At 60.0% G+C, this 12,462-nt stretch overlaps 1 protein-coding gene across 1 annotated transcript in view; it reads left to right on the top strand.

Moving 5' to 3' along the window:
* The window catches only part of MAN2B2 (mannosidase alpha class 2B member 2), a 33,634-nt gene extending 21,443 nt beyond the window's left edge, over positions 1-12,191 (top strand). The window contains 10 exon segments of the mRNA XM_087828342.1: positions 16-170; positions 1,724-1,998; positions 3,450-3,641; positions 4,077-4,329; positions 5,447-5,557; positions 5,638-5,830; positions 7,309-7,446; positions 9,295-9,407; positions 10,778-10,876; positions 11,827-12,191. Coding sequence (XP_087684468.1) covers positions 16-170; positions 1,724-1,998; positions 3,450-3,641; positions 4,077-4,329; positions 5,447-5,557; positions 5,638-5,830; positions 7,309-7,446; positions 9,295-9,407; positions 10,778-10,876; positions 11,827-12,036 — 1,739 coding nt within the window. The 3' untranslated portion in view covers positions 12,037-12,191.
* The last annotated feature ends 271 nt before the right edge of the window (positions 12,192-12,462 follow it).

Genomic DNA, 12,462 nt, shown 5'->3' with positions numbered 1-12,462 from the left:
GGGCACCCAGGTAAGGACTGTTCTCCGTTGCAGGCCCAAGGCCCAAGGGACACTTCTTTGCCGTGGTCTACAACCCCCTGGCCTGGACGGTCACCACGTTCATCAACCTGACTGTGGGCTCTCCTAAGGTCATGGTCACAGATAAGACAGGCCGCCCCGTTGACATACAGGTATGGGCGTGATTTCTGAGACGCACTTGCCGTTTCTAGCACCTGCTGGGGCCAGGCACTCCCAGGAAGGGATAGCCCACTAATCCATCCTCACTGAGGACATCAACATGGGGGCGTGCCCACTGAGGGTCAGTGGGATCCACCCATGGGACCGGAACTGGGCTCTGGGCGTCTGACATGGCCACGGGTCCCCTGGTGCTGTCCCCTCCCTGGAGGGTCTTGGGCATGGCCTGCACTGTGTGGAAGGCTGCTCTCCCCCTCCCCTGGGGAGTATTTATATTCTAATGTAAATTTCCAGTTCTCAAGGGAAAGGCCCTCAGGTGTCTTGAAGGGGGTGCTTTATGGAGGCGCTGATACTGGGGGCTGAGGCCCATGCGGCCTCTCTCCCCAGCACCCAGACACCAGGGTGAGTGTCCCGTCCATCATTATCTCCTTCACCGCCTGGAGCTGGATCTGGTGACCCAGGGCACCCTACCTGCCATCTGGCAACCCTTCCCTGGGAGGTGCCATCAGTCAGTCATTCAGCAAACACTCCCCTGTGCCTCTTCTGGGCCTGGCTCTGGGCTAAGTTCTGGGTCTCTGTGGAGAGGGGGAGCGGACACAGAGATGGACAGTTAAGGTGTGGAGCGGTGACCCTGAGGCTGAGATAGAGGAGGAGGAGTTCATCGGAGCAGGGGGTGCTGGGGGAGGGTGTCGGTCCGTGGAGACCCAGCATGTAACACCCCCTTCCGGTCAAATGCAACACCACCTAGAGTAAACCCCTTAACAGATATTCTGGAGCACCTGCTACGTGTCAGGGCTTGGTCTGGGCACTGGGATACTATACAAACCAAAGTCCCTGCCCTCCAGGGCCTGTATTCTAGCTGGAGAAACAGGAAGTAAAAAAATGAGAAAATACAGACTGTGACAGTGATGACAGCTATGGTGGAGGAAACTCCCCAGAGCAGGATGCGGGGGGCGAGATGTCTGCGGCATTTCAGATAAAGGCTGGGTGGGAGGGTGTGTGCGGCAATCCTGGGTGTGCTAATGGGTCCCCCAAAGGGCCTCCCACAGGGGCTAGGGGCTGCACATTTGCCCTAGAGAGTGAGGGGGATTGCTGAGTATGCCCCGTGCCTTCTTCAAATCCCCTCTGCAAATCAGAGAAGGGGGAAAGAAAAAGCTGGGAGGGTTACTCTGAAAGTATCCGTCCACATGAAATTGGAGGATTGGGGGATAAGGTTGGCCCCTCCCAAAAGAAGACCCTCCAGGTAGAGGAGGCAGCATGAGCAATGCCTCGGAGGCAGGAAACAGCAAGAGCGTTGGGAAGGAAGGGCAGCTGGTGGGCTGGTGCCAAGAGGGAGGGAGGCGGGGAGGGAGATGAGGCCAGGGCTGGATCTTTTTGAGCAGGGTGGATGCAAGGAGGGGAACTCAGATCAGTTCCATGATGGAAAGACCCTGCTGCCTCATGGGAAGTGAGTGCCCTGCCCAGGAGGAGTGCAAGTTGAGGGTTATTGAGGAGACAGGTGTCTTCCAACCCTGAAATCCCGTTTTATCTCGCACCTTTGGCCCTGCAGATCCAGAAATCGAAGGAGATGCCACCTAAATATGACCTGTATGTACTGACCACAATCCCGGGCCTCAGTTACCAGCACTATAGTATCAGGCCCATCAAGGAGGCCGAGGAAGACAATAAAATAACAGATTCCACTAAGACTTTCACCTCCAAGTTTGACCTCAGTCTAAGGAGACAGACTGGGCCCAGGAGCAAGCGCCTGGTGCTTGTGAAGAATGCGTGCTACACTGTCTTCCTAGACCAGGTCACGAACCTGATGCATAGCATCTGGGAGAGGTGAGGTGCAGCCATTGCTGTCTCTGAGGTGGAGGCATTCCCTGAAGCCTGGGTTGTCATTTGCCCACACGGTTCTTTATTTCCTCACTTGCCTGGGGGAAGGACCTGATGGTGGCAAAGGCCCTTCTGTATTTTACCATTTTTATTTTTTAGGAGTATGAGTTTTGGCCAGTGCAAGAAAGACTGTCTTGAACTTTTTCATTCCAGAGCTGTGGATTCTGAGGAAAAAGGGATGTTGAGGGAACCCCACCCCAAGGAATAAATACAATATTCGTATTACCCACTTTAAAAAATTTAGTGAAACATAAAATTCATTAGTCTACTCACTCACCCACCAAACTACCCATCTCTCTATCCATCCATTCATTCATCCACCCCACTCTCCAACCTGTCATCTACCCACCCACTCACCCATCTACTCACCCATCCATGCCTCCATTCTACCATAAACCCCTACCCATTTACCCACATACCTGTCCCATCCATCCATCCACCCACCCACCCACCCACCCTCCATCCATCCAGTCACTCATTCAGGAGCTACTTTTTCACAGCAGAGAGGGCAGCTGACTCCCAGGAAGGTCTCCCCGGTGGTTTGGGGACAACCCTGTCTATCCTCAGGCCACGCCCTAGGCAGTTTTGTTCTAGTCCAGCTGCCTCTGGTGGGACACCCGCTTCCGTTTCCTGAGGTGCCTCCAGCCAGGAGCGGAAGTGTGGGAGGAGCAGGCCGTTTGGGGGGACTCCCAGAAAAAGTGAAGGGAAGGAAAGAGAGGGCCGGGAAACAGGGAAGAAGAGGGAGGGGGCGTGGCTGTGAGGTGAGTGTCACCCTGAGCGCAGTCCCTGGCAGCTGTCAGCAGCTCTGCAGGCACAGGGCCCTGGGAGTGGAAGTGCGCCTCCTACAGTTGTGACAGTGGGCGTTGCCACGTCTCCTGCCTTGTGTACCTCAGCAGGGAAATGACTTTATTGTCCTTGCCCCTGGCGTCCTGAGTATCTGACCACAGGAACCCAGTGAAGGCTCTGGTGTGGGGCATCTGGACAGCTCGGAGTTAGTGTGACAAAAACCCATCCTTGTTGCATTGAGGGTCTGCGGAAAGGAGCAGGGTCAGCCCTTGCTGGCCACCTGTGTGTGACCCTGCACCGCCTCTGTGGGTGGTTTCCTCTGGCAGCCTTAGCGCCTGTGCTCTTGCCCTCAGGGCCCGTCCCCTCTGCCTCCAGGACCCACTCCGGGGCAGGGAGGAGTCTGATGCCCACTGACTCGGATGAGTCCACAGGGCTGTTATCTGGACCAAGTGCCCGAGCTTCTCAGAATGGCCCTGTGACTGTCACTTCACTCCTGGTTTGCGGCTGGTGACTGCAGAGAAGGATGGTCAGCCTGGCCCTAGCCCACGAGGAAGACGCCCGGGAGACTGTGTCCACGACAATAATCCTGTTTTCTCTTTGCTGCTCTGCAGTCACAGTAACCGGACGGTCAGTGTGACCCAGGACTTCCTGGAGTACCATGTCAATGGCAGAATAGCTTTTGGCCCCGTTTCTGATAACTACGTGTTTATGCCTAAATATCAAGCGAAACCAGCGTGGGAGGCGGTGAGGATGGAGATCGTACGTGGGACTCTCATGACTGAGATCCGGCAGTACTTTTACAGGTGCGCTGGCCTCCGCCTGGGCTGTGCCCGGCACACAGTAGGAGCACGTGGGCAGGTGTTGAGCATCCGTCTTTGCTCAGGCACCCAGCCCTTGGGCCTGTGACTGGCGCAGCTGCTGCCCGATGAGAGTGTGGTGAGGAAATGAATTGCTCCAGTCTGGGCTTTCTGGCTTCGTCTGCGTGCGCTGTGTCACCTCGGTGGCGTCTGAGTTGGCGCTGGGACAGGGCCCCCGGTGCCAGTGACTTACGCGTGAGAGGAGCCCTCAGGCCTGGCCAGAGCCCTGCACCATCAGAGAGCCGGCTCCTCCCGTCCGGCCCCTGAGAAGGCGCCGCTTCTCTGCTGGCTGCAGGAGAGGAACAAGAAGGGGCCGAAGAGGAGGGAAGGGGCATCCAGAGGCTCCCGAGGCTGCTTACCCATCTGCCTTTTTCGTTTCAGGGTAGTCAGTGACAAGGATCCCACATACGCCATTTACACGCGCCTGTTCCACGTGCCGCAAGGCTACGACGGGGACACGCTCTGCCACCGCATAGAGCAGCAGTACCAGGTGGGCCCCTTGGAGCAGAACCGCGAGGCCATCCTGAGGACCAGCACTGATCTGCGGAGCCAGCAGGTCCTCTACTCGGACAGCAATGGCTACCAGATGCAGCGCAGGCCCTGGCAGAACTACACCAACAACCGCATCTCTCGGGTACGCCCCATCCCGGGGCTCCCCGCGGGCACGGTGCCGCAGGAGGCAGCCCTGATGGCTGGAGCGGGCCGTGTCCGTGTCAGCGCCAGCGTGTGGCAGCGGAAGCCTCCGGAGAGAACCTGTCAGAGTCACTGTCCGCGTGCTGTGATTCAGGGATCGCGGCGCAGGCTCGGGTCGGCTTGGTGCCTGAACTCCGGGGCCGCCATGTGCTGAGGAACGTCCCTGAGGGTCTGGCCTGTACCTCAGTTTCCTCTTCTGTAAGATGAGGGGCTCATCGGAGTCGTTTTGAGGATTTGTGGAATGACGTGTGTTGAGGGCTGAGTAGGGCCTGACCCGTGTTCACTGCTCTTAGCCAAGGACCCTGCTGGCTGCTTGGCCAAATGGGGAGCCTGGCCTGATGTCAGGCATCAGGTTCAGCTCCTACGTCCTTGGGCTCCAGGCTGGGTGACCTTGAGGAAGTAACTTAGTTTCCCGACGCCTGTGGCCTCTCCTGGGAAAAGGGGGCAACTCCTCGCCCCAAAGCTGTGAGGGTCAACTGGGAGGATGCAGATGAAGTGGGGTGCTGGACACCTCATATGCTCTCAATACGCCTCTGTTATTTTTCCTTCCATGGGGGCCCATTAGAGGGTCCCCACCCTGCGCTGCCTTCCTTGAGTTTTTGTTCCCCGTCACCTCTGTTTGCTGGTCTTCACCCTCTACGGCTGGCCCCGGATCGTCCAGCCTGTCAGTCCCAGGAAATTCTGCCCCAGGGGAGCCGAGGGCACGGGCTGTGTGGCTACTGCTCCAGCCCACAGGGGCCCTCTTACATCTACGCCCATCGTCCCAGGGCCCCCACGAGGCCCACATTGCATCACTTGTCCAGGGCAGGTCTCTGCCCCATTTACAGAAGAGGAAACTGAGGCTTGAGTGGGCTCAGTCCCCCAGCTCACATGTGCCGTGCTGGGGAGCCAGATGTGAGTCCCAGTCCATATCCAAAGTCAGAGCCCCTCCCGCATGTCACCTCCAGCCGCCACTGCACCTGAACTGGGGGTTGGCTGGGCGGCCAGAGGGTGATCCCTGACCAGTGGTCTACCGGGCCCTCTGCCTGACTGCCCCCCGGCCACGTCTGTGTCCACAGAATTACTACCCCATGGTTCAGTCGGCCTACATCGAGGACGCCACGAGCAGGCTGGTGCTGCTGTCGGAGCAGCCGCACGGCGTGTCCAGCCAGGGGGAAGGACAGGTGGAGGTAAGAGGCAGCCCCTCGCTGCCCACCACGGGCAGCCCAGGTGCGGGGCGGGGCGCCCGTCACTCAGCTCTTTCCTACAGGTCATGCTTCACCGGCGGCTGTGGAACGACCTGGATCTGTCCCTGATCCATGATGTCTCACTGAACGACGACTCGGTTGTCTCCCCGGTGTTCTGGCTCCTGCTGGGGCCCCAGTCGCTGACCACTCGCTTGCGCCAGTGGAGTGGGGTAGCCCTGCAGCACAGGCCGGTGGTGGTGTCCAAAGCCCTGACTGGTAAGGGGTGCCCGGAAGGAGCCAGTTGGGCCAGGGAGGATCTGGGGAGGGTGGGTGCCCTCAGGGACCTGGCCTGGGTGGTACAAGCTGTGACTGTAAGGCCGAGTGCTCTCCTGAGGGATTCCTCATGGGGTGTCCGTTGGAGAGGCGTGGTCAGACAGATCCAGAACTCGGGGGAGAGGGCGCGGGGCTGACGGAGGGCCCAGTGGCCTGCGGGATTAGGGTAGGGTGATGCTACGAGCCCAGATGCAATTGTGGATCAGCTCTGAGGGATGTCACTTGAGTTTTCTTGTTTGGCAGTAAAAGAGACTAACGGAGCAGCTGAGGAGGCAGAGCCTGGGGAAGCTCATGGTTGGAGGGGCTCGGTAGGGGCCTGGGCAGGCAGGAAGCAGGGCAGCTCTGGGCATCTTGGGAGCCATCTCTCTCCCAGGACGGCCCAGAGCCCCTGCCTGTCCTCTCCGAGGCCCACGCTGCAGAGTCCAGGAGCAGGATCTGACTGGCTGGCAGGGGGGCTGCTCCTGGGTCAGTCAGTGGTTTGTCCTGGCAAAGGCAGCTTTTCCCACAGAGGGGATGTGCGGGTCTGAGAAAGCTCATGGCTGCCCTCAGTCCATCCATCTGGTCTCACTCTAGTCTCTGTTGGTTGCAAGTGAGAGACATCCAACGTGAACATCTGAGCCACAGAAGAGTGTACTCTGAGGCTCAGTAATCAAGGGAAGGGCAGGGGTATAACTGGTACCCGAGACTGGAACCTTCATGAGGCTGCCCCTCTCCTTCCTCTGTCACCTGGGCTTCTCTATGCTTGTCGACCTCCTTTCTCCGCCACCTGGGACATGGCTGTGAGCAGCTCTGGGGCCACATGTCTTCTCCCCACAAAGGGACTTTGGGTCTCAAATGCAAAAGTCCCAGGGAAAGGTTCTGATTGGCCCTGATGGGATCACATGACCCGAGCCTGGACCAATCACTGTGACCGCTCAAGCTCCAGCTGCAGCTGTGGGGAGATGGTACTCTAATTGCAGCCCAGAGTTGAAAGGAGCATTCCCTGGAAGGAGGAGGGGGCCGAGGTGTCTTCTGAGCAGAGAGACCCATAGGTGACCAGACAAGGGAGGAGCTGGCATCCTGGACTTGAATAGAAAACAGGGCTCTGTGTGAACTCGTCCGATCTGGAACAAACTGACCCCTCTGGGCCTCAGTCCCCCAATCTGTAGTTTGAAATGGGTTAGACTAGAGATTCAGGGTCTGCCCAGCTCTTAGACTGGTCATCTGAGCAGCTGGACATGTGGGAGGAGGGGGATTTGGGGGAAGGACCTGGGGGAACAAAGGCCAGGCTGGGGAGCCTAGACGGGGCTCGGGACCAGGGGTGCAGGCTGCACGTGGAGGGGCTGGGAGATCGGCTATACTGGGGCCACGGTGCGGAGCTCCGAATGCAGGGGTTGTTTGGCCCCAAGCCCCCTCCTTCACTGCGGCTGCCTGCTTTGCAGACGTAAACCTAAATTGGTCAAGCCTCCATCAGCAAGAGGCGGTGACGCTGCCCTCGAGACTTCACCTGCAGATCCTGAGCATCCCCGGCTGGAACTACAGCTCAAACCATACAGAGCACCTGAAGAACGTCAAGACAGGTGAGGCAGAGGAGCCAGACTCCCTCCTCCCTCCTCATGTCAGCTGGGTTCCCGATCGTACCACCAGGGGGTCCTACTCAGAGTTGTCATGGCTCTGTGAGGTCACCTGTTCCCTTTACCTGCCAAATGGGGAGACTGAGGCCCATAGAGAGGCATTGAGTGACCAGGGACAGGTGGGCCTGGACCCCAGCCCAGGACCTGTCCAAACGATTCTCCCATGAACCCCTTCTAAGCCCACCTCCATCTCCAGACCATTGTCCACATCCTGCCCGACCCTGGGGCTACACTCTGGTCCTGCTTCCTCCAGGGACTCCTCCTGGAGCCCCGAACACCTGACTCCCATTGTCCCCTGAGCTCTGGCAGCCCAACTGCCCCAGACTTCCATTCATTCATTAAACAAATGTCTCCTGTGCCGGGGAGTGGGGGATGCTCAGGAACAGGGCAGCAGGGTCTCTGTTCCCTGAGCTCTCATTCAAGTCACCAGGCAGTAATGACAGGGATCAGACGGAAGCCCCTTGCTGGGCATCAGGGAGGGCTTCATGGTGGAGGTGAGACCTACCAGGAACCAACTGGTCCTGTTGTCAAAGCTCCAGCTGCACCTTATCTGCCCCTTTGCGCTTGAGCAGCTCAAAGGCAGGCTGACCGTGCTTCAACCACCTGCGGGTCCCCAAAGCTCCATCCAGGGCCTGGCACCCCACAAAGTATGAGTCTGTGGAACTAAGAAGAGGAAAAGGACCGGCAACAGGCCAAACAATACCCTTGTTCCCTGAAAAGTGAATACGGGAGACCCTGGCTCATGTCTGCGTCCCAGTGGCTCCCTAACACTGAGCCTCAGCACCTCAGCCCTTACCTGTCACAGAAGACACTGGGCGGGGCCACCTCCCTCTCCGCTGCACACCCTGCCCAGGGGGCACCTGGCCCAGCAGGACTGAGAATTCGACTCCTGTAGGCAGCCAGCTCCCAAACCGGAGAAGGGGGCTGGGCTGAGCAGGCCCCAGATGCACGGTGGGAAAGCATCCTCCCTGGAGACGGTGAGGGGAGCATGGGGAGCGTGTGAGGCCTCTCCGCCCCGACGCCGGAGCCCGCATGAAGCAGCCTCTCCTCCTCACCATCCTCACGGTGCCACCGTCACTGGGCCCGAAGCTGCTCACGCGGGGCCCATCCTGAGCCACCGCACCAGGACCATGTGGAAGAACTTTCACTTTTAAATTTTAAACGGGATCAGGCTAGAAACCTGGGAATTGACCTGTGACCTCCTGGTTCATGGGTCGACGCTCAACCATGGAGCCACTCTGGCCGGGCCGTGTAGAAGAAATTTTACAAACTGCTGCTGCTGCTGTAACAAAGGGCCCCAGACCCTCCCCGTATAGCCAGCAGGCACTGGTCCCTCCCCTCCTGCTGTATGTCCAGTGGGTCAGCTGGAAGGCCCTTCTCACTGTGGTCACGGGAGACCCCCACATAGAGGCTGCAGAGTGCCACCTGATACCTTAGTCGTGGTGACAGGAAAAGCTTCTCTCACAAGTGACAGATCACCTCTGCTCACTTTGCACCGGCCTCAGGGTCACGTGGCCGCAGGTCAGAGAAGGAGAGAATATTCCAGAGGCTGGAAGGTTTGAGGACAGGCCATAACGACCACAACAGTAACCGAGGACTGAGACTCTCCAGAGATCAGAGTCACTGTGTGGCCCTGGGCAAGGGGATGCCCTTCTCTGAGCCGTGGTTTCCTTGCCCATCGCATGGGGGCTGTGCCAGCTGCCCCCAGGGAGCTCAGGATGTAAAAAAGGGTGAGTGTGTAAGGTACCGGGCACAAGTGGGAGTCCTTACTGCCACCATCCTTCTGTCCCTAAGGCCATCGAGGGAAGGCCAAGGCTGACCTCCACCGTGTCCTGCTGCGGCTCCACCACCTGTATGAGGTGGGGGAGCACTCGTTCCTGTCTCAGCCGGTGACAGTGAATCTGAAGGTAAATTGCCCCCTCCCATGTCCCACTGCCAGACCTAGATCCGGCCTCTGTGGGTGATGCTGGGCCAGGGAGGCAGATTCCAAGGGTGATAATCCTGACCCAGAAACGACCTTGGCAAAGAGGTATATCAGGGCACTCTCGCAAAGGACCCAGCGGGGTCCCACCCCCGCACCCACCCGGTGCCCTGCCTGACCACCTTCCTGAGAAGGCGGTCGATGCCTCATTTCCCCCAGTTTGCACTCTGTGGGCTGCGAGCCCCTCACTCATCTCCTGCTCACAGATGTCCTGTGACTCCCTGATCTCGTCTGGGCATCTCTGATGCCTGTGTCCTCAGTGGAATCCTGTAGAGCCCAGGGACCCGGTCCAGAGCCTTTCTCCGGGGTGCCTTCCGGATGCCCCTCTCTCACAGCCCCGGCCACCAGAGGGGTCAGGCGTCAGGGGTCAATCTCCTTCCTCGCCCGGCTTTGTCCCCACGGCCCCCTTGGAGGCTGAGAGCAGGCCTGAGCCATGTGTGCCCAGGTGTGCGTGAGTGTGTGCAGGGGTGCAGGGAAGTTGGTCACCCTGTGCTGGCCCCTGGAACAGGCGGGGCTCAGAGGCCCCTAGCGGAGCAGATGGCGGGCGGACCCCACGAGCGGCTTCGTGTGGATGGTGCTGGTCGGGGTGGCCCGAGCGGATCTCAGTCACCAGTGTGCTTGGCTGCCAGTGCCAGCTGCCAGCCAGGAAGGCTTGGAACGGGGCCAGTGTTTTCTCACCAGCCAGTGTTGGGGGTGGGCTGGGCTGTCCACTTCCAGCTGCCCAGTGCTATCCCCCGGGCTGCAGTCACCTCTGTCCGCCAGGCTGGTCGCCTTTGGTCATAGCTGGGTCAGGCCTCACCGGCAGGTGTAAAGAATGAAGGGGGGATGGTGGCAGCGCCAGGGGCTGGCCCTCCGTGCGCGTGTTCAGTCCATCAGCACAGGGCAGCCCCCAGGACCCTCCTGCCTCCCGGCCCCAGGTCGGCCCTGCCTGCCCTCTGCACAGGTGGCTGGGTTGAACTCCTTGGCAGAGGGGTGGGTAACTGACTGGCTTCCCACGGGGCCGGGCATGGGGCCGCCTGATCCCACTGGGCACGAGGGGGCTCGATGTCGGAGGGGCAGCTCTGAGCACTGCCGCCTCCTGGACACACCCACCCAGCGGGGCACCTGGGAAGCACGGCTATTCCCGGCCTCAGCTTCCTCACCTGTGAAATGGGGCTCCTGTCCCGTGCCAGGAGACTGGCGTGAGAATGAGACGAGGGAGGCGTGTTGGGCCCCGGGTGGTCGCCCTGCTGCTGTGTGTCCTCTGCTCAGCCCTGGGCCCCGGGTGGCTCACCCTCCCTGCCCTCCTTCCTGCAGACCTTGCTCCGGGGGCTGGGCACCGTGGAGGCCGTGGAGGAGCGCTCGCTCACGGGGACCTGGGATGTGAGGAAGCTGCAACGCTGGAAATGGAGGACGGTGGACCAAGGTTTGGGAGCCCCTGGTTCGGGCACTGCCCGTGATTCCTGGCGTTGCCTCTTTTGGGCTGTGTGACCTTGAGCAGGCTGCTGGCCTTCTCTGACTCTGCAGCCCTCCTGACCATCCACAGTAGGTTAGAGAGGCTTCAGGCCAGTTTCTGCCTGTCAGGCTCCCACGCAGGCATGTGCATGTGTGTGTACGTGTGCACGTGTGCATGTGCATGCAGAATACACCCCTGCCCGTGCCACGGCGAGAGCCCCAAACTCGCAGGCATGCCCTGGGGTTCAGAGTCTGCCTTGCTCTGCACACAGACCGATGGCCCCCCCAACCGCAGGCTGCCTCGTGCCTCCCGGGCTTTGCTCGTGCCGTTCCCTCTGCCTGGAACGCCCTCGACCCCTTCATTCCGGCCTGTCCCACGCATGCTTCCACCGCGTCCAGGGCGGGCTCAGTGCCTCCTCGGCCGTCCACACCCCGTGGTTCTCCGTCCTGGGCGGCCCCTCTTTGTCCACTGTGTCAGCAGAGTGGGGGGCACAGGTGGACATTTAGTCAATGGGGGGGTGAATGGACGGGTAATGCATGGATGGAAGGAAGGAAGGAAGGACGGAAGGAAGGACAGCATAAGCCTGAACTCCAGGGCATGGCTTCAGTGGAGCCCCGAGAGATGAAGGGCAGGGCCCCCCAGGGGCCTCGGGGAGAAATCTCTTAGGCGCTCAGTACCACACCCCAAGGGGAAATGAGGCCAAGCAGGACCAGGACCAGCCTACAGGTACCTGCCCCGCAGGCTGAGTGCCCAGGGAAGGGCGGAGATGCAAGAGGCCCGCTGGCAGCGGGGTCCTGGCAGGAGGGAGGCGGCCGAGCTCTGTCACCTCGGTGGGAGCCACAGCAGACTGTAGACAGGTGTGGCGTTGGGGGGAGGAGTGTCCTGGGGAAGCAGGAGCTCCAAGGAGGAGGGCTGCACTGACCACCTCTGCCCCACCCCAGGTGACCGCAGCCCCCTGCCCAGACCCCGTCAAGGCACCGTGGTCACCATCTACCCCAAGGAGATCCGGACGTTCTTCATTCACTTTCAAAGAAGTGAGCTCACAGCAGATCCTGTGGGCCCAGGGCCGCCCGGGGACCACAGAAAAATAAACAGAACCCAGGACTCAGAGAAGCAGTGAAGCCGAGCAAGGGAGGACAGCTGCCGTCCATGGCTGCCGGCAGGAAGTGGTCGGGCTGGGGTTGCTTGTTTTTTGAAATAAAAGCTGCGTTATAATGACCCGTTTCTTCTCCTCGGCCTCTAGCACCAGCCCCCTCCTCTCCTGTCGCCTGCTGACTGCTTCACATCCCTGCCCCCCACAGCTCCTGGTCCATTTACAAAAGTCACAGACAGGAGGTGGTACTGGGCAGAGGCTGTTGCCCACAGTGACCCCGAGTGCACCTGCCAAGCAGGGCCTGTGCGTCTCACCGAGGTCACCAGTGAAAACTGTGGCCCTGCCATGTGACCGGTGACCTGGGTGCAGGGGGCTGGGGCGTGGGGGGCAGGAGGCCTTTAGGGCCTGTACGCACACGGGCTGGCTTCTGGGTCAGGAGGACTGTGGAAGGTG

The sequence above is a fragment of the Miniopterus natalensis genome, chromosome 1 (assembly GCF_054644295.1).
Source record: "Miniopterus natalensis isolate mMinNat1 chromosome 1, mMinNat1.hap1, whole genome shotgun sequence".
NCBI classification, from domain to species: domain Eukaryota; kingdom Metazoa; phylum Chordata; class Mammalia; order Chiroptera; family Miniopteridae; genus Miniopterus; species Miniopterus natalensis.
This window is presented reverse-complemented; position numbering and strand designations above follow the sequence as displayed.